Genomic DNA, 22118 nt, shown 5'->3' with positions numbered 1-22118 from the left:
GAGTCAGAGAGTTTTTGGGGTGTGAGTTTTCGAACGAAGCAATCATATTAGGGCCACCTTAACCGGGTTGAGGAAAACAAGAGAAAAGAAAAAAACGTATCAGTGAAGGTGGAAAAGAACAGGGAGAAATAAAAATGACTCTAGACAGGCGTATCGATGCTTATTTAAAAGTTCATAAATAAAAACACCGTAAAGATCAGACCGTGCCTAGCCACAACTATGTCGGGTTCCGGTTTCGTACGGTTACGGTCTTATGGGCATTCATCGCAGCAGATGATCCCCGCACAAGGTTACCGAAACAAATGAGATCGACATCCTGACAACGGCAAGGCAATGGTGCATCGCAACAGTATTCGTCCCGAAATTGGCAAAGTTTTGCCAACTTACGCCTTAACGTAGGGAAATTCACCAGAAACGAATCTTCGATCCGTACGATCGGTACAGACAACTAAAGGGTTCACGTTCCGGGATAGCCATGTCCCAGAAGCAGCGTTATACCGGGCAAAACAGTATCAGCCGATCGTAACGTGCCCGATGGTTTCCACTTGTGCCAGCGCGCCTCACCGAGGCGGAGCAACGAAGTGAAACGAAAAGTTACAGACAGTCAAATATATTGCATTTTTATGCGGCGTTGTAAAGGGCATTTGGAAGAATGAATTGGAAAGAGGATAAACAGTTTTGAATGAAAAATTTCAAATTTGAATAATGCGTTTATGATAAACAATCATCGCTATTAATTAGGTAGTGATATCAAATTGAGCTTTAGTTACGGAAAGATTTTTATTTTATTTACCATATTAATCAGTATTTTAGATGAGCGCAGGAGCGCTCTGAGCCAACTTTTCCAAGTTAAAGAAACAACGTTCTGAAGTTCAACTGGCCAAATTCAAAACTATTCATAAGTGTTGTTCAAGTTGAACTAGAATGTGCCGAAGTAGATTTGGAATTCTTCACATTTTCTGAATCCTTATGAAAAGCTTTCAAAGCTTTCGTGGCAGACACAATGGAAGCTTTACATTTACAATTTTCAATATTTGAATTCTCCTCGTATTGCTATGAAATACGTCCAGTTAGATAAGGAATTCGTTACATTTTTTTAGATCTTTTTCATAATTTTTTAAAGCTTTCTCGAGTGAGATAAGGAAAGCTTTGCAGCTTTGCACAAGAGCAATTTCTGGATTCTTTCCATTTTGAACTAGAATGTGTCATGGCAGATTTGGAATTCTTCACATGTTCTGGATCGTTTTCAAAAGCTTTCAAAGTTTTCTCTACACTCTCTAGTTGAATTTGTGAAGAATGTAGAAATAGTCTTTAACACTTAAGCTGTATTTTTCTACAAACTTAACCATTTACTTCGACGAATGGAAATGGTGATTCACAATAGTAATAGTACATTAGTAATAAATACATACTTTTAATTCAACTATGGGATGGGATCACGCAATCTTTGCAAGTTTGTTTGTTCAGTTAATTATTCTCAATTTCTACAGCGAAAGGCGGTCACATTTTGTTTCCATTATCACTTCCAATGCTTCCATTCATATCTGCTGTCAGTTGCCTTAAATTTTAAGCTCTCATCTCGCTAAACTGCTGCTTCCATCGGCGGTATCACCGTCAAAACCGTCGTTCAAAGCCATTTATCTGTTGCCTTCTTTGGTGGAGTGTCAAACTGTAGATAATAAGCGCACCAATTAGCATCATTTAGATAGGCTCTAGGGAAACTGAAACAAGGCCCACCCAAGAGGGGGAGGGGGGGGGGGTGGGGTGGGATGGAGGAAGGTATGGTAATGAAGAGTGGTTACAAGAGCAACCAGTTCCAACGGTGACACGCACGCACGCAACCGTACAGCAACAAATGGCACCAGACCCGGCCTGACCCAAGCACCTTTCCGATCCACCCACACACGCGGGCGTACCATTTAGCATGGTCGGCTTCCTTCCTGTCCGTTTGACTGGGCACTACACCCCAACCCGACCCGGCGGGATGAATCTTCTGTCCATCTTTCGATCGGGCGCACTTGCGTGTCTGTGTGTGTGTGTGTCTGAGTGCGTGTTTATGCACGAGAGCAGACATAAGCGGTACATACGTATACGGATACTGTCCGATCGATTTTGTTGCTATTATTGTTTTGTTATGCGCAGTGTGTTGCTTTATGTTTTATTTCCCTTTTTTATCTATAGTATTACTTCTTGTTTTTCGCTCCCCTTGTTTGCTGCGGGTGTTTGTGTTTTGTACCTTTTCTTGCTTTCATGCGTTGTGTTTTGTTGTTGTTGCTGTTGTTGTTGTTGCTCTCTCTTCTCTACCACTTTTTTTTCCTTCTTTTAATTTCTTATGTGTTGTGTGCCGTGTTTTGCTGCCTTTTTTTCCTTTCCTCTCTGCCCGTGCTGTTGTTTGTTACTGTTACCGTCTTTCCTTACTCGTACGGTGTCGTTTTTCCTTTCGCGCTTTATCTTGTTCACCTTTTACTTTCCCGCTCCCGCTACTACACGGTGTGCATGTTGCCGTTGTCCTTCTTCTTGTTTCGATGTTCTTACCGCTTACCGTCCCTTCCGTTGCCCTTTTGTGCCCCCTTGGCCCCTTCGTCGTCTACTGCTGCACGGGTTCCCGCTGTTTCGTGTTTTTCCCATTCTTCAGCGCTTCACACACAACACTAATATTCAATTTAAAATATTTTGAAAGGTCCGAAAGACGGGGATGTGCGGGTGCGGCCAGCCAACTGCCGACATTCCTGGCCCAGCGCCCTCCCCCCTCCTGCGCCTCACCTTCGTCACCTTCTCGCCCAATGCGCTTCGGTTCACAGGTTGGCCCGCGATCATGGTTAGGGGGCGGACAGATGGGAAAAAGGTCGGCAGCCAGGGGCAGAGTCGCCGGGTCGGAAATCGAAAGAAGGAGAAGAAAAGTGCGGTTGGTCGGGAAGGGACCGGGAAGGAGGGGCGGGATGGGAGAGGGTGGGGCGTGAGAAGTGGGCAGCAAATGATCTCAACGGGGATGAACGAACGAAAGCAGAATAAAGCGAATGTAAGGAAGAATGGGCGAAGCGTAGGGAAGTGATCAAAAAAAGCATACCGACGACGGTGATCGCGACTGACAGGACCACACACATACAGGCACGCGCGAAACCGGCTTCTCTTCACACCGCAGCAGCAGCAGCAGCAGCAGTCCGTAGGCAGCCAAGTGGCCACAGCATGTGATGCTGCGAAGGGGTGGTATGAAGAGGGGGTGCAAGAGGGAGGGGGTGGTATGTTCGGGGAGCGGTTTAGAGGAGGGCGTTGCATACATACGCACCGTATGTTGTGGCCGCCGCTAGGAGGGTTGATGTGGAGAGGAGCCCGTTTAGGAGGTGATGACGATCGGACGGGCCCAGTTAACGATCATGGGAAATGTGCAATGATTATGGGATTTCGACCGTTTTTTCGTAGCCTTCGTCCTTAACTTTGTTTCCTCGTCTCCTCGTGCTGTTTTTCTCTCTCTCTCTCTCTCTCTCTCTCTCTCTCTTTCTCTCTCTTTCTTCCTTACCCCCCACCTCCTCTCGATCCTCTATGGCCGGGCGGAACGGCTCGTTGTCACTAGCTCGTTCCGTTTGTTGCGAGTGGTTTTTGTTTCTTTCTTTTGTGCTCCAGGTAGCTCCCCATAACTCCACTCTTGTGATGCTATGACCAACAACTGTATCCCCGTGCTCCTTGCCGCCGCACCCAACCAGCTATGCGATGGAAAACGATCTGTTCACATGCAGGAGCAGCAGGAGCCAAAGCAGATCGAGCAACCGAAAAACCAGTGCGTTCATCATTGCCCTCGGAAAAGGAAGGAAGGGATGAGAAACGATGAAGTGGATCGGAGTGGTAGTTGACCAGACCAGTGTTTGTGGCTGATCTCTACTTAAGCATACACACACACACAACCGTGGTGGTGAGCCACGATGAGGGATGCATGCAATGGATCATGCTCCACTGGATGCGATCAGTCGAAAGTTTGCTCCCGATTTTCACAACATAGAAGAAAGGGCGAACCCAACAAAAAAACCACACGCGGACAGTACTGAGGGTGAAATATTTGAAAGAAAAATAGTTGAATTTTGAGAACAAGAGCAATGATGTTGACTGCCGTTGTTTTTTCCTTGGTTTGTCACAACAAACGTTTGATTTGCTTCGACATTCGTGCAGAGATTTCAACCATCAGATCAAAATATTCTCTTGTTTTTTCCAACTCCTCCTCCAACACATTTGGAAAAGGTCGTCGTAGTGTAATTTGAAATGAATGTGGTTTGGCACGTTCGATCAGGTTCCCTAATGCTTGTTTCTTGCGTGAAAGCTTGCTGATCAATGGAAAATAGTGGTGAGCTAATATTGGCAAATGTTTCCTCCACGTGTAGACATCTAGAAGTCGATAAGGCAACATAAAAATACTCGCAAGGAAAGTACATATTAAGATTTTACTTGGGAATAGGATAGAGTGTAGATGGATCAGATCGTAAACACCAAGGAATTTAATCATAGTTGACCCCATTTCCAAAGTTTTTTTAAATAGATGAGAAAGTGATTTTTTGTCGTTTGTTTGCGGAGTAGTATTGAGCTCCTTAAGGACAACGTTTTTGTGTCAAATTTGCTCACAAGAAACTACTTAAAATTTAAATTTAAGATATAGTGAAAGAATTATAAAACAGTACGATTGAATGACAAGGGTTAAGTCAAAGGCGGAAACACAAATCATATTTAAAAATTAATGTATTTTTAATGTGAGACGATCGTTCTTTAAAAATAAATACAATTATCGAATGTGCTATGCAAGATCGAAAAGGAACAATTATGAATGGTAAATTAAATTGCGATTAAATTTTTTTTTTTATTATTTGGTGGCACCTTTTTTGATGAATTATTGAGTTGTACTCGATATTTTATAAAATAAAAGTTTCATAAGTTATTTTCGTGTTATAATATTGAAGTTATGTTTTGTGTTCGACACCTTTGACAAACAGTGAAGGTGCTCGCACACTAAGCACACAACCGGATGAGATTTGAGATGTGAGAAAGTAAAAATTTTCTCACTAAGTCCATTTTTATTGAATTTGTATTGAATTTTAACTGTTCGTGTGTTATAAACTTAGAGAACAGATTTTTTGGTATGTAAACTAGAATTGTGTATTTGGAATTTTATTAGATTTTACATTTCCTTTCATGGATCAATCCGGAGCCGGGTGTAGGCTTACCAGAGTTGCAAGAAATCTATTTAAAAACTATCTATCTATCTATATTTACCAATTTCCTTGTTACCTGCTTATTCGGTTAGGGCAGAGCAAGGATAATCAGCGTTTCCTCTGTGAATCGATTACCGAAATTGTGGATTCTAATTTTAATTGTTGTGTATACGCGAGCTTTGTTTGAGCTGGAACTATGGGCTTAATATGAAACTTAATTAATTTTCTTGCTTGATTGTTGAAGCTTGATATTGACTTAGCAATATGTATTTTCATGCAAAAGCAAAATAACTGCGCTTTTTGTGATAGATTTACTTAATTTTTTTTATTTGAATTCCCTGTACATGACTTTCGTCCAAATATTGAGTAAATGATTCATAGTTATGCACTATGGGTGTAAATGCTTGGTGGTCAAAATTGTAAGCATTGTGACAGCTGCAAGCGATGGTTCGATTCAAGCGCAGTTGCCAAACGCAACGGGTAGAAAATTCATTGTGACGAAAATAGGGGTAGAGAATAACAGCACAACGGCAAAACAGCGCTTCGCATTGAATTGAAAAGAATTAGAAAGGGCGTTTGTTGGCCAGATGAGTATTTGCCGATTGATTTGATGCGTTAGCAGGCTACGAGCTTTGAAAGTGGAAGTTATTTTGCGTTGCGTTCGATTTAAAAGTCGCAGTTTAGAAGTGAATCAAGAGTCGAAAAAAAACAACCCCTAATTCCCGTACATAAGGACAAAGGCAAACGAGTTCCCGAAACTCCAGGCGTAGTTGGTATTTGTATTGGTGCAACAGTTTCCAGTTTTCTACCCTGCGCTTGAAAAAGTGAGAAAAAAAAGTTTGGTTTTAATGCGCAGCAGAAGAGGCAGTTGGTGGGTTTTTATACGTGCAGATAGTACCAGCTGTTTACATTGTTGACGCGTCCCGCAATCGTGCTATTTGCTGTAAATTGTCGTTTTATTTTTGTATTTGTCGGAACCGATTAAGCGTTCAAAAAGTTGTGTGTAAAATTCGTTCCATCGCTGGCTGAAAAGTGTTGTGACGTGGTGGAAAATTTGCGTTTGCCAAGTGTTGGATACTCCGCTGGCGGACGGAAAAAAGCCTGCGCCATTACGTTGTAAACAAAGCGTACGTCGTACGTGGTGTTGCGTTTTCACGGAAGGTGCGTCCCTGTGCCAGTGTGTGCGTGTGCGCGCGCTTGGTTCTTTTGTCTTTCCAGCGGTGCAGGCTGCGGGTGTGTGCGTGTGCTCCGAAAGTGGTCCGAGCCGTTTGTTGTTTTTCAGCGCCTACGTGACGTAGCGCGCGAACGCTTGTGGTGTGGGGTGTGGAGAAAACGCCAACGTCGAAGTTCTTTGTTTACAAAACAGCACCCCTGCTCCAGTCGGTAGCGTGAAGCTGCAGAACATTCGTCCGACATTTGGTGGCCGCACGACGGACGGTGAGGATAAAGTGAACCGAAAGGGCGGCATGTTCCGTACGGTGAATCTAACGAGCGATAAAGGCAGTTTGGTTAGCAGTAGCAGCAAAGCGGCAATGACCACATCCACCAGCAGCCAGCTGGCGAAGATGGGCCCGGAAGAGCTAGGAGGTAAGTGGCGGCGGGCCGCGGGTGATCCGGTGGACAATAAAATGCATCACCGGACTTTCCACGTACGGTTCAATCGGACGCGCAATCAATAATTTTTCCCACGCAACGAGAACGTGCGTCGTTGTGCGGGAGAGATGCCTTATTGCGTCGTAGCCGACTGCGTTCGAACTTGAGTTCTCTCTCTCTCCCTTCTCCCCACCCCTTCCTTTTGCCCTTCATCTGACTCATTTTGTCGTTACACTCCGTTGGCGAGTATTCTGCGAGTGTTGTAGGCCTTGATAGTGAATTAAAAACAAAGCAAAAAATATTGAAACCAACTCACTAACAGTGGAATGCACTTGTGGCCAGATATGCCGAAATGCCGGTTCACTTGTTCTATTTTTAATGTTTTCCTTCTCCTCCTTGGTTTGTGTTCTTGTTCGGTGATGTTGTTCTGTGTGATAAGAGAGACCAGTCAGTAACTGTGTAACGAACCACACGGTCGAGGGAACAAGATAATACGCAGCGAAGAGTGAAAACGTTGGGAAGAGTGGGCCATCAGTTCTGCATGAAACATGATAACATTTTTCGTTCAATTTCCGCTTCAGTTGTAGGGGTTTCGTTGAGAAAAAAACAGGTAACCCGGAGAACTTAAAAGGTTGTTTGCCTTTGGCTGCAAATCAGCACCGTCCTCAACCTCTACCTTCAACGTCCTGCACGAAGTCATTCGTTTATATTTCTGGTTTTATAGCTACACAGTGTTGCACATGTCAACGGCAGATGCTGGAAGAGTTTGAGATAAACAACAAATTCAACGAAGATCGTTATTGCAGTCAATGATTTACAAAGAAATTTTATTAAGTGACTGCTATCGTCGGCAATTTTTTAATTTTTTTTTTATGCTTGGTTAGAACGGCCTGGCCGTATCAAGACTTATTTTACCACGTAGTCGGATAGTCTAATTTAAATTTTACGTACATTGTTTATAAAAGAAACACGATAATGCAACATTGCTGCACGTCTTTCTTTTTTTTAACAAATATTTGAACAATTTGTCTGCAAAAAGCAAACAATGCATGAAACGCTTCACAAAGCGAACCATGTTTAATTTACACTTCCTAATCGTATAACAAAAGCGTACAAAGGGGAAAGTAAATGAAATAAATAAATCAACATTGATAAGAAGAATGGTATTGGTTCCGCCCTCCTAGCTTCACCCCCGTCTTCTCCACCGCAGTCACATTGTCGCGCAATGTTGTGCAAAAATATGGTCGACAACGTTTTCTAAATAAACTTTCACCGAGACGATGGATGCCGGCTCCATCCGGAGTAGGTGGATGGAAAGATTCCAATGCCAATCGGGCGGTGAGGAGGTGTGATAAGAGCTTGATGTTATTGCTCCTAGTGTGACGCGTCAGTAGAAGGGTCTCGACGGGATCCTTTCCACCGATGCAAGATGGAAAAAAGAGCACCAAACCGGGCAACGGGGGAATCACGATCGAACAGGTCAGTGCTAAGGGCTTGTTTGATACGCTGCTGATAAGATATCGTTCGCTTCATCCACGCGATGAATGATGATGGGGTGATTAAAGTGACGTGTCTAACGATCGGACACAGGCAATGCCATGATCAGCTGCAGTGACGTATTCACCTTCGGCCAGAAGTTAGGAAGATTATAGACTAATGTCGTTCGATTTGTGGGATTAATTTTAGAAATACGAAGGTGACAATGCAGTTTTTTTTTTGCAATTCTCCTTCCCCGTTTAATTCCCCTTTACTATGGATTAGACCAGGAATGTCCAACAACATACTGTTGGTGGACTTTTGGATAGGTCTCGAAATGATGGTTGATTTCAACAAAATGCAAAAACACGATATTGTGTAGTATTCTGATGAATGAGTCTTAACAGAGGCGTCATTCATATGAATCTTCAGTTAAGAATCGTTCTTGACTTTTATATGTTATAAATCGACTCTTAAATGGTTCAATAAATTTCTCTGAATTTCTAAAGATCCATGAAAGAAACGGTAATAATTTGAACAGATTCTAAAATTTTTCATTTTTAAAGTGCTTCTTAGAACTCTGCATACATTTTGAAATTTCCGATTTCAGAGATTGATGAACTTGCGGAATTTCGAAGATTCTTGTATCTTCGTTAATTCATTTTAAACATTCATTCAGATTCATCCACCTATGGGACACTACAAGGGCACGCTAGACCTGATTAGTATTTGTGTGACCAGAAGTCCTTCACCAGGATATAAATTTCGACGCCGAGAGTGTCTGCGCGGGAACAGAAGTTGACCATATCCATCCTGTCGAAGCAAACCCATCCCAGTAATCTGGCTGGAGTGGATAAAGGCTCGAGGATTTCTGAGTCCTTAGGTGTTGGAGTCCATTTACTCCTTTAAATCGGACCCGGTCAAGAAGTGACGACCTGACTGTCTATGAAGCTCTTTCCTTCGATTCAACAAAAATAATATTTTGTTTTTAATTCCTGAATTTATTCGTAATCGACAGAGTATTAAGATCGAATACAATTTCAGTGAATGCCTTTAGAATGTTCCTTTATTAATAAAAACAACAAAGGTTCTGTACAACACTGTGTAAATCGTTTCTGTTTATCTACGCTACGATTCCAACCGACTGTGATGATTTACAAGCTTGTTTTTATTTTCATTTACGCCTCACCGACACAAACACATGCGAAAGCAAGTGTTTATGCTCACAAAATATCAGCCAAAACCGGAAACAGTTAACCCAGTTGCATTTGGCTACAGTTGCAAGCAAAATGCACTCCGTCATCACCCGTGTGTGTGTGTAAAGAACGGTGAATGAACTTACTCGATTCCGTTGCTTACACCTTAACTGCGCCACAATCTGTGCTCGTGTGTAGAGGCGTAATTTTTGAATGCCAACCGATGCTAGTTGGAGGTTGGATAGAAAATAGTTTCCAAACGTTATTTTTAATTGCCTGATTGATTTGGTCGCTTTTGGTAGCTTTATTTGGTACGTATGTGGAAAGGGACACCAGAAATAGGCCCCAAAGACGACGTAGTTGCCGACGTTTGTAAATAGACTAGGCGTAAATATGCCTACAACAAGTGCCTATATTATGTGGAATATTTCATACGATCCATTTGTAAGCTCTGGACCTGTTCACTAAGATGCTATAAACAAAAGCAACCAGACCAGAGGTACGGTAGATTAAATGACACGTTTCTGATAAGGACCGTGCGTCGGTACCAGTGTGGCAGTTCTGCTTGTTCCAATTGTAGGTCACTTGCTATCGTAGGTCGGTAATCGTTGTAGACATGAAAAACACAAACAAGCGAAATACTTTCGAGCATCTTCCGTTTATTTACCTTGACAACGCGATCATTACAGAGTACAGAGAAAAAACGTTGAAAGGCTCGTTCAGGTGATCTTCTCGTGCTAGATTTTTTTGCAATAATGATGATCACTGATTGTGATGTATGATTTAAATCATCCTTCACCCCTTTTTGCATCACCTCATCCGACTCATCATCAGTCAATATTAACCCAGATGATGGCAGCAGGTTTCAAAATGTCAATAGTATGTCCGACACGGTTGTAGTGGAACTGTTCCGTCAACACCTTCCAACACACAATGGCCACTCAAGGAAGCATCTTGCGAACGGTTCCGTTGTTTACGACGATTGTTTGGAATATAAACTGCGACGAATCTCTGATGGTCAGAGTGCCGCATCAACTTGCCGGTGGGCTAACACCTGAGTCACCGAGTCACAACAACAGCCACAAAACGGGTTGTTGGTGGGGTGAGATTTTAATAATGCCCTGATGCTACGATTACACTGCAATAACGCAACAAGGAATAAAGTGTGATGTGCATCCCTTATCGTGCACCGAACTACTAGGGAGCTATAATTAAATCATGATGGATGGAGAAGAAATAACGCCCCCGGGGGGAGAGGATTGTTATTTTGTCTGGCCAGTTTAAAAAAGAAGCTGGTTTGTGCTTTTATTTACATGGAATGGTCCGGTCTAGACGAGCGCGACACATTTATTATCGTTGTGACCATCCGTAGTGGAAATAATCCCCCCCTTTCCCAATGGTAATAGCGGGGACATTATGGGATTGTGGTGTGTTAATGCGCTAATTCGCAACCTCCTCGAATTCGTTGTCGAACCCAGGCTCCTCCCAGGCTTGTGTCAACCGAAGGGGATCAACATTACAATTTGTAAACGAAAACGAGTGTGTTGACGAGGGTGATAAGCTTTGATTTTTGCAACCAGCCTGTTAAAGATTTGTTTTGTTCGCATGTTAGTGTGCCACAGCGATACAATTCACCACTTAGCCAGACATTCAATTGTCCGTCAGATGCCCCAGAAAAACTGCCAGTAACCCAACCAACGCTGATAAAGTGGACATGAGTTTGTGTTTGTTGTGAGTTTTTTTAAGGTTTCGTGAAGATTCAGATTGGTGGCAGGCTTCTTTAAAAGGTAATGAACCAAAAGAAACATATTTGTGTACGTTCGGTAGCGATCGCTTGAGGCATTTGACAGAGAAGCGTTAGTTGTATTTTACAATCTGTTTGGTTTCTTTTTCCTTCCTTCAACCACCAAACATACGAGGGTGGTGGAAAATGAGGTCAAAATTTGAAGTAAACTTACCACCACCTACACTGTCCACCTGCCGAGGAAGTGTGGGAGTGCCGGGTGGGATGGGTATGTGAAATAAAAGCTGTCTTGCAACGCTACTTTGCCTCTAGCTCGTGTAAACCTAAACACGTCCACGTCGTTGGGGTGATTTTCGTTACATTTGCTTCACGCGGTAAGGGCCAGTCGTGCATTGAGCTCTATCTCTTGAGGTGGGGAGGGAAGTTTTGTTGAAGTGGCCAGTACGGCGTTGTTGCCGTAATGCGCAAACACACCTTCTATGCTTGAATCGGATCGTCATTGTAGACGTGCCGCTGATCGTTGGAATGGAATGTAAACATTGCACCGCGTATGATTAAACATGTTTCAATCGTTTTGTTTGCATTTTGCATTCATTGTCATAAATTCCTTCGACCGGTAACATTTGAGTGCGAAAGAAAATTGCCACATTAATAAAGACATTGGAATTCTTTGTAGCAATTCAATCAGAGCCACTTTATTACGTGTACTTTAGAGGAATTTTGAAAAAAGTGATCAGATTTTCTTAGGATCACTCTGCTCTTGAATCTACTATGGAATGAAGAAATTCCATATCGTAAATCAGAATTTAATCATGACCTATAGAACATCACATATGATGGAACATCATATGTACGCGATAAGTTCAGTAGAACCTAAGAAGATCGAGATCTTGAGGAGTTTGTGTGCTTATCGTTCAAAACAAAAGTGTACTAAGTCGGAGTCATCCGCATCTGACAGTAGCCTGCAGGCTCTGTTTAAAAATGTAATTGTTGATGAACCTGGACATATATGGTGACATCTACCTAGAACCAGTTAGATGTCCTAAGTTCTATGTAATTTACGTCGTCCATCAAAAAGACAAGCTTCAATAACTTCCACTCTATTTTCCTGGAGATGATCTTGGTTCGAGGAGATGATCTGTCAAAAGGACTCTCCTTCAGGACTTGCAGTGAGGTAGGATATAGGCCTGAGTTGTTTTCTGAGCGTTAGATTTTCATCGTTCAAGATCGATTCCGCTGAAGAAGGATGAATGATCAAACCTCTCAAAGGCACTCAGCTGTAACTGATAGATCTTTTTTGTCGGTATGTCTCATTAGCAGGATCTCCAACTATTTCATGTCAGAATCGGAATATTTTGGTCCATCGTCAGGGCCAGGAAAATGTTGGTCTTTGCTTGTTTATTATCTTTGCATATTTTTAAAAGAAAAGCTTAATTAATACTAAATGCAAGGACACATTTTTTATGCTTCACAATTCGAATTTAATCCACCACTTACTGGCTTAATTGTTGTCTCATTATGCATGAAAGAAAGGCAATTGAAATTGATTTATGTTCATGCTCATTTAATGCTGCGATTTTTTTTTCGCTCTTGTGAGTGATATCATACGAACAAAGCTCAACCCATCAATCATCGTCGAGATTGATGCGTTGTAAATTAAAATTTAATTGTGTGAAAAAACGCCGGTGGCAGTAGTAATATGTGAAGGGCGTTTAATTAATCGGCTATTGGCGTGATATGACCGCCGACTGGTGGCGCGGTGTACTGTGGTGGTCTACGGGATGTGTTTCCGCTAATTTACGTCGTTGAGCGATGTCACTATAGTCATTAGTCGGGTGTGCCTAGTAACACACCTTGTCTCAATGTCATACTTTCCGACCTATCATTACCTTCTAGTTGATGCAGCAATAGTTTTTAAACAGCATACACTACCAATCGCATCATTTGAGATGATTCGAAGAAATTCCATTCCTCACTGTTGGTGTTTTCTTTTATTAAATCAGCTGTGTCGTGCTTTTAGCAGAGTAGCAAGATTACGATGAGATAACTTACAGGTTTAACTGTTTACCAGGCATTGAAAACGTGCAATTCGACCCTCACAACCGGCACGCGTTGTGTGGACGTTGTGCGCTTCAGAAGCTGCTGTGTCTTTCCATTGAACTTATCACACGATTGTATACGGTTGTTTCAAAATAATTAAATGTTGCACTACAGTCTAGACGCTGGCTGCATAATCGCTTGCACCGGGTGACGTGTCGTTTGCGGCCTTACTCCCGCTTCTAAAACCATCGTGTTCGGTGTGGACGCTTGATTGCGGAAGTGTAGTAGGAGCATGGTTTACTCTCGTACGCGAAGGAATTCCACCGGCACAGTTAAACGGTGGTTGAGTTTTGCGTGGTGTGTGCGGGTGGTTATTAGCTTGACCTACGCCAACACAGTCGTTTGACCGATGTACGTGCTCTGTCAGCGCTGTAGTCTAAAGAACATTTGCAATTAAATGCAAACGTGTGGTGCTGTGATTTGTTGTGAATGATCCCCGATATATAAAGCGGAAGGAAATCCCAATTGGCTCATAGCCGAGAATTTATTTTGTCACAACCTCCGACATCACAACACGTAACAGCAGTGATTTATTTTCATTTCCGTCGAAAGTGAAAGTAATCCAAAAGGATAGATGCATTTGTATTTCTATTACCCTTCTAAAGAACCATTATTTGCTTGGACATTTATAGTAATAAGATCTGTTCTTCACACGAAAGAACTCGGAAATTAAATCTGATATGGACCCGTACCCTATTGTTGACTATTCTGCTATGAATTAAGTCTAGGAAAGAAAGGCAGAAATGCCAATAGGAACTCCCAGACACATTTATTGAGTTTTGCAGTGGAGTTGCTGACTGTCAATCGGTCTTTTTTTCTGATTGAGGAAACTTGAGGCAACTCCAATGAAAACACGTGTCGCGACGATCGAAACAGGGATTGTATAGATCTTATGTAGTTATAATAGATACGCCTTTGAGACATGATCTTTGTCCAAAAACTGGAGAAACCCTATTATTCGTGTTCTGGAGGCAGATGTCAGAACCCCGGCGGGCTTGGCAAGCCATTCCAATGGGACCGTACAACACAGGCCGTAAAGTACTTTTACGACAGCAGAAGCGAGAAAGAACGGATTGTGACAGACGACGGCGCTCCTCGATCGTGAGCGGTTTAGAATACTCCTGCAGGAGGCCACGATCGAAAAACGGTCATTGCGCCGGATAAGAAAGTATCTAAGTGCCACAAAGGAAGAAAAATATGCACTTAAAATTGTGAAGTTTTCACGCAGAAAATATTCTGCATAATCTTTATCGCAAGACAATGTGTGCGACCCCATCGCATGTAGGGCAACAGTCTGTCTCATGACCTTTTTGCCTTGAATCCAGACAGCAAGAAAATCTCTTTGTTCTGTCCATCTTCATTTTCCGGACGTTTCCTTTAGTCCATAGATTCATATCGATGGTCATTGACGTGTTTTTTTTCTGCCAACGTGTTCTCATTATTGCGACTAAAAATGGTTTCGCGGTTCATCCCTGTTGCTGCTAAGACTGACTGCAAGTGCAATTGACGTCACGAACAACACACCCAAAGGGAGCAACCCCGGCGTTTACGATTAGCTTTTGGAACGTTTGGCTGACGTCTTGCGGACGTGTGCATACATGCGATGTTTCGGGTTTCTAGGTACGGTATGGCGGTTTTCAAACTACTCTGCCCTACGTGACGTCGTTTACTTTGTTTACGTTAGCTTCGTGCCACAGTTACTGCCCAGTGCTGGAAGGTGCGAAAGAAAAACAACATGCTCTAACCCCTCTAAGCTACTTCAAGGTGTCATTGTAACAGGCACACAATTGGTTATTTATTCTAGTTTTCTACACACTGGCTGCGGGTGTAGTTTGAAGTGGTGCTCAAGTTCGTTTTTCTACTTTTCTTTTTGTTGTTGGTTCGACAATGACCGTCTTATCAGTTGTGCAGTGCTCCTTTCGACCTTAAAGAGCTTTAAGCTCGGAAGGTTCAAGTGCACGTTCAGAAGTTTGTAACTGGACAAACAAGTATTTTAGGGAAGTAATTTGAGTGGCAACCAGTGCTCATCTTGATTGTATTACTTTAATAAAATAAAATCTAATTAAAACAATTAAAGAAAACTATATTGTGGTATATTCATTTAAGTAACACGCCATATTGGAAAAAATGTAATTACAATACAAAACAAAATAAAATACTGGTGAATCAAATCTGGCAAATGGAGAAGCAAATCTGGCCAAGCTATCGTTGTGTTGTGTGACCCAATAAAAGCAGATGGTAAATAAATAAGTTTACGATAAAAGCACAAATAAAAATGACTAATTACTAGCTTCGTAGCGAGTAAACATGGCCGGCTTTAGGGCAGTAATTGCCAGATACAAACAGATGGGCGACAACGAATGGCCGATATTGTCTACCGATAGGCAACAACCCACGAATAGTGTGATGTTATTTCCATACGAAATCGTGTATCGTGTGAAGGCGTATGCGTAACTGTAACAACGTTCGTTTGTTTTTATTATTGCACCGGAAGTGTGTAGTGAGGCCTGAGGGGGGTTTGTCGACTATGCGATGTGTTTCATTCCTGTCTCTATTCAAACAAATCGTTTTTAATCGGGTTGACTTTTGGATGTGCGCGTGAAACAAACGTTATAGATAGAAATAGGGACCGTAACGAATAATGGTGTATGGGGTTGAGGTTAAAGCACGCTTGGCTATTTGTTAACCAAATTTGTCTTCAAAAGCGTTAGTAAAATAGAGGGTGTATCAAAAATGGCATGTTTCCGGTTGAATGATGTTTTGTTTGTCTGTTAAAAGTGCGACAAAATAACATTTAATTTCGCGCACTAGTGCCGCTAGTAGGTATTGTTTTATTATGTCCAAATTTGAACACAAATATAGTCTCCTTGAGGTTCCCATGGTCAATGTTGATGGTTGAAGCGATCCGTTAAAATCTTCAAATTAGTTTCATGGGAAATGACCTACTTTTTAGTCTATGTCTATGCTTTTGGTTTGTGTCGTCGATCGTTTACTTCTCACAACTTCATCAAAAATCTAAGCTTTGATGCACTTGGAAAGGGAACCGTTTCTAGGGTTCCTCGCTTATTAGTCGATCGCATCTACCAATAAAAAGAACGTTTGTTGTGTGTGTTTTAGTGCTGCATCTTGGGCATTGAGGCGTATCCGATGTGCAAACGAGTTTTTTTTTGTGTCTCCATTCCACAACACCTCCGCATTTTTGTTCACTTCCTGTAGTCTATTCTGGGGTTTAGTTTTGTACCAACGAACGCATACTAATCAGTATTCGGTTAATCATTTACGACGTGGTAAACTTAGCTCGGTGTGTGCGAGCACCTCTTCGTGATAAATATTAATTTCGTGCTGCCCTGGGCAGTACTCTGACTAACGACGATAATACAACCCCATCACCCTGAAGCTCCGAACAAAATGCAACACAACAAAACACGTTTCTATATGCCGGGTTCGCGCAGACCTTGAGGCAAGAAAACCGATGCAGCTGTTAAGAGAGAGAGAGGGGAAGGATTCGGAAAGCAGAAGAGACGTGAAAGGTTCACGAACAAACCGGAGAAGAAAATACGGACGAAAACAATATGGATGGCACGCCTGTGGAAGATGGCGTTGTTGCCGTTGTTCAAGGTCGTTCCAACCTGTATCTCCTATCTGTTTGCAAAAGCTTCATTTCATTCCCTGGTGCAATTTTAACCCACGGTACAATCGAGCTCCGCTCTGTTGGGTTCAAATTTGTTGTCTTATGCTAATTCGTTTAAAGTCCTCTCACCACAACTTCTCCCCTTACACCTGTTTCATTCACAGAGTCCTGGATTGAGCTGTCGTCCAATACGAGTTCGAATAGCGGAGCGGCAACAGGAACAGTTGCTGGATCCGGGCTGGGTAATAATATCCTCACCGGTGCCACAACCCTATCCGGCACGGTGGGAACGAAGAGTCCAGACCGGACGGCGGCACCGTTGGCGTTTGCGTCCGTGGAAGAATACATAAGACTGTTGCGGGAGGCTCAGCGCGATTCCCAGGAATCGAGCCGTATAACATCACTGCGTGGAAGCCCCAAATCTCCTCCAAACAGCCCAAATACGGAGCTGGCCGCCACGGAGGAAGATCTTCGAAATGTGTACATCAACCATGTGCACAAGGTAACCAGCTTACGATCCCCCACACAAACACACGCACACACACACTCTAAAGGCAGTCTCGATCATCTGTCTATTATACTGCCTTTGATATGATGATGCAGCGGCTGGGGAATTTTGGGGTTGGGGATGAATGTGGTGATTGTTTTAAATGTCAAACGGAAACACAAACCCCCCAACACAGACAACCTCGCCGTTGACGTAATGTGAGAGGCTTTCGGGTGGTTGGCATTGTGGTTGGTCGGTTTTTTTTTGTTTTGGTAGTATTTTTGTACGAACTATTTTGTAACAACATCCGAGTCGAATTTGAGATGGGTTTTGTGGTCAGTTAGTGTAGCGAGCTGGAACAGAGACACATTTCCAAATGCAACCAGCAAACTGGACGTTGATAATTATAGCGAGATTTCGTATCACTCTATGTAATGTGAGCAATTTTTTGGTGGACTACGGAATTCGTTTTGAAGGCAAAAGTTACTAAAGTGAGGTTTTTTTTTATTTAAAATACACATGCAAATCTCCAGGCGAATTTGATACCATGTGTGTTTAGTTGCCCGTCAATATATCTAGAATCTAACTTGCTTCAATCGATAATTTATAATTGCTTTCGCAATCTGTTGTTTTCGATCGTGCCATATATTAATGGCGCGTTGTTTGCGTAAAGTTTTGCTAATATTTTTTTTCCAATCTCCATTCTCCTCTGTGTGTTTCATTACACGAACAGAGATGGGAATGGGCATCGCTGTCTATGATGCGATTATCTTCGTAATTAGTGTTGCATTTATTATTAGAATTGCATTATACAATATTGTGTGTCTTGTGTGTAAAAATGAAAGTGTTGTAGCAAATGTAATGAGAATTATTTATAATGAAACTAATATATATATTTGTCTTCTCTTTCTTTCTTTTTGTTCCCCAGGAGGGTGAAATTGTGAAAGATACCGATTGGGTTTGGGATTGGAGCAGTCGACCCGATCAACTTCCTCCCAAGTGAGTGGCAACACATAGCGTAGCTAATTGTTTCGAATATAGAATGAATATGTAAAAATAATGAAAACTTTTCTTCTTTTTCTTGTACCCCTTCCCACAAACAGAACATGGAAATTCGAACATCCCAGTCCAACAAACGAGGAAATGAACAAACCTATACACGCCGGCTACTCCATAAGGCAGGTCCGTGTTGGGAAAAACTCCCTGTTCTCTCGGGAGTTTCTGTACTCGATTGTCCTAACGAACGTATTGTCGCTTCTGCTTGGCGCAGGCATTGGGTAAGTTGGGTTTGTGGAAAACATTTAACATCAGATTGGAAGATTGGTTAATGGGTATATGTTTGTCATTTCATTCCAGCGCTTGGCTACAAAAACGTGGTCTGTTGCTAACCCGCGTCTCGATTGAATAAGATGCGGTAGAAAGCGCCCCACCAAATCCACTTTGATAGGCCGCGTATAGCTTGATATAGCTTGAAAACAAGCACTTTGCCGTTTGTTCGATTTGTCGTGTGCGGATGATAGAATTAATCTTTCCCCAAAAATTGGCTTCTAGAAATCCTGACAACATTACACACACACATACAGCTGTGATTGTGTATGCAGTAGAACGCATTTACTATTTTTGTTTTGTATCACATGAGAAGGTTTTGTGTCAAAATTAAAGGCTATCAAGGGAAAAGATTAAAGCGCAGCGAACGACGAACGGTGGGCCAAATATTAACACGCAGCAAATGATGCTGTGAGGCGAGAACGATCGAGCGTAAAGTAAACTTTGGCGTGGAATAATCTTATGGTTAGCAGAAAATGTGTGATCAAACCAAAACGAACGCATGAATTTGAACATGTTTAGGGAGGGTGGGGAGAATCGGCACGGAAACCGGACACTAGGTGTTTGGACATTTCACGTGACATTGAAGCTTCTTTAATCAGGCGGGAAAGTGATCCCAATTGCAGAACAGTCCAACGTATTTCTTTCGGTTAGGGTTAAGCTGAAGTAAATGGTGAAGTGATGATGAAGCACGTTAGAAAACAAATGTTAGGGAAAATGGACGTACGTTAGCTTTAGGCAGAATGTATCTGAAACGACAGAGATTATACTGAGAAACGGATTTAACAAGCAAACAGAAGGGTTGCTGGAAAGTGAGCGAACGCTGATTAGGTTAGTAGAGTAGCGGACCACCTTATCGGTGTGTGCATAATCGAGGGAACAAAAAGGGAAAGATTTCGTGAACGATTTCCGCCAACAAGGGCCAAGCGAGGGAGGAGAAAAACAGGAAGCAAAAAAAAAACGATAGATTTGATACGATCAGGGAACGTACGGAAGCAATGCTAATCCATTCGAGTAAATTCCATTTTTTCTTATAACATGTAGTCGGCAGTTTTATAGACGGTGGTGTGCGAGACGACAAAACATGATGTCCGGTACACAACGTGCGCTTAAACAGATAAAAAAAACACACAGGCCAACAATAGAATTAAGAACGTTTTGCGGATCGAAACACGCCAGACGTGCAGTGTCGTGATAAGAGATTGCTTTTTTTAAACTTTTCACTTATTTTTTCTAAACTTTCGTTATATTTTTTAATATCTTTTTTAAGTGTAATATCTCCAATTTTGAAAAAAGCACGCTTTACGTTTCGTATTTTGTTTCTGTTTGCGTTTTTAAACTGTTGAACGAACAGCGCCACCTAGCGGGTTCGATATAAAGTGTGCATCCTAGACACAAACCACAAACCAGTGCGTGCGAGCGTCATCTAGCGTAAGGCTTTGGAAAGCAAAGTGCTAGATTCGAGCGGTTTTCTCACAAGCTTGAAGGTGGTTTTTCGTTCCGATTTAGTAACATCCGCGTGTTTAAACTTTGCTTTATACTTATCATCATGGTTAGGACAATAACGATGGTTAATATTTATGCTTTGTGTTTTGCTATCGGTTTGATTCTGAGCTTTGATTTATACTGCGTATTTCGCACAGACACACACACACACACATTGATTAATCCATTGTATACCGCGATTTAACCCTTACATCCCGACGTAAAACATTTGATGGCCATTTCGCTTGAAACTTTGCTGGCGCTCACGACAAGGAGCGTAACGAGCGAGCTGAGGGATCCCTACACTAATTGGTATTTGTAATTCAACGACCATTACTTTGTATTATTCCTTAAGCATTATACACATGAAATAATAAAAATAAACATGAAAAAATGAAATGAAACAGATAAATGTATTTTGGGGATTTTTTCCTTTAAAGGAGCGCGTACACTGAAGAATGGTGGAGAAGGGAAATTTGTGGGTGTTTTGAATGGTAACTGTTTCTGCTCTTTTTTTAAGTAAGGATATCTCTGTTTTCATCTTTTTTTTATCTTGCCCAATGGCCTTTTGTTAGAATGGCATGTTTATCTTCTAGAATCACAAAATCTTCCCACCTTCCCATCTCATGTTGCACACGACGAAAGCAACGTATTGGGAATGTTTCATCGGTTGCTATTAGATACCGAAATTGAAACCGATTACGTTCCGTAAACCCTGATCAATGATTTCCCAGGACATTGTGGGTTTGCTATCGACGGGTTGGGTTCATGCAGCTCGCCGCTCAACGGCAAAGCGTAACTGGTTTTCCTTCGATCGTTAGAATTCCGTTGCACCTAACCGTCGGGGGTGGGGGGCATGAAGCTAAGTTTAACTATAGCTTGTTTGCTGCGTCAAATAATTGAATTCGCCCGAGCCAGTACCAAAACCTCGCTCCCGGCCGGAGCAGTTGCACCAAGGGAAAATGCCAAGACGTACAAAATATTATCAACGATAATCAAATATCTTTCCGTTTTCAAGAACAGTGCCCGGCACAGGTACGGTACGCGGCAACACGCGGGACATGCTTTTTGCGGGAGGAAAGGGTGCCACATTCGATTGTGTTTTACTAGCATCGTAATGAAATTTTCCGACCCGACGACGACGCACCAAGCACAAAACTCGCCTTCAAGAAAAAGGCGAACCTTCATGCCGCTTCGCATGGCGAATGGCCGAACTTTGGGTCGAAAGGTTTGTGGGAAATCTGTGCGGGTCGGTAACCTGCTCGTGGGTCGTACTGTCGTAGAAGGTTCGCCCACGTTTTGCGTTTGCGTCGCTCGTAAAGCTAATTATAAGGGACAATCAAATTTTCGAACCGATCGTTGAGGTACATTTGGGGTTATTTTTAAAACTTTAACAGAAATTTCTGCACAAGCACATACACACAAACACACACACGCCGTAACCATGGGTGGGGGAGGTGGTACGTTTTTGCACCGATTAGGCCTTTTTGGTGAAAGAAGCGAAACAGTATGTACAATCAGCAACTGGCAATGATCGATTTGCGTGTTACACCGGCACCATTCGGCCTGTCATATCGTACCACGTAAGTGTGGTCTAGTGGTGTTCGTTTCGCAATCAGCCTTGATTACGCTTATTGACATGTAAATCATCGATAATTGACTACGCAAAGCAGCCTGTGCAGGGCCGTTGCACAAATTAATCGATACACATAAATCAGCTCTCCGGCGCGCGCGCTCGGCACTGCAACGAAGTGCGCTAGAAGTTGCAACGCTGTTCCACCGGATCGGGCACATGGGCAATGCCCTAAAGCTTCCGTTACGCTTTCCTTTCCACCAAACCGGGCCGGCTCGATCGACGAAGAAGCGCCACAAAATTGATCAAACATTG

General features: G+C 42.5%; 1 protein-coding gene across 1 annotated transcript; it reads left to right on the top strand.

The window, feature by feature from the left end:
* The first annotated feature begins 5621 nt into the window (after nt 1-5621).
* LOC125763115 (BCL2/adenovirus E1B 19 kDa protein-interacting protein 3) lies at nt 5622-20646 on the top strand. The gene is made up of 5 exons (XM_049425951.1): nt 5622-6779; nt 17097-17434; nt 18348-18418; nt 18523-18696; nt 18776-20646. The coding sequence occupies exons 1-5, from the start codon at nt 6659-6661 to the stop codon at nt 18825-18827; spliced, it is 756 nt and encodes a 251-aa protein (XP_049281908.1). The 5' UTR covers nt 5622-6658; the 3' UTR covers nt 18828-20646.
* Nucleotides 20647-22118: the final 1472 nt, after the last annotated feature.

The sequence above is a fragment of the Anopheles funestus genome, chromosome 2RL, assembly GCF_943734845.2.
Source record: "Anopheles funestus chromosome 2RL, idAnoFuneDA-416_04, whole genome shotgun sequence".
NCBI lineage: Eukaryota > Metazoa > Arthropoda > Insecta > Diptera > Culicidae > Anopheles > Anopheles funestus.
The sequence above is the reverse complement of the archived record's forward strand: the minus strand, read 5'-3'. Positions and strand labels throughout refer to the sequence as shown.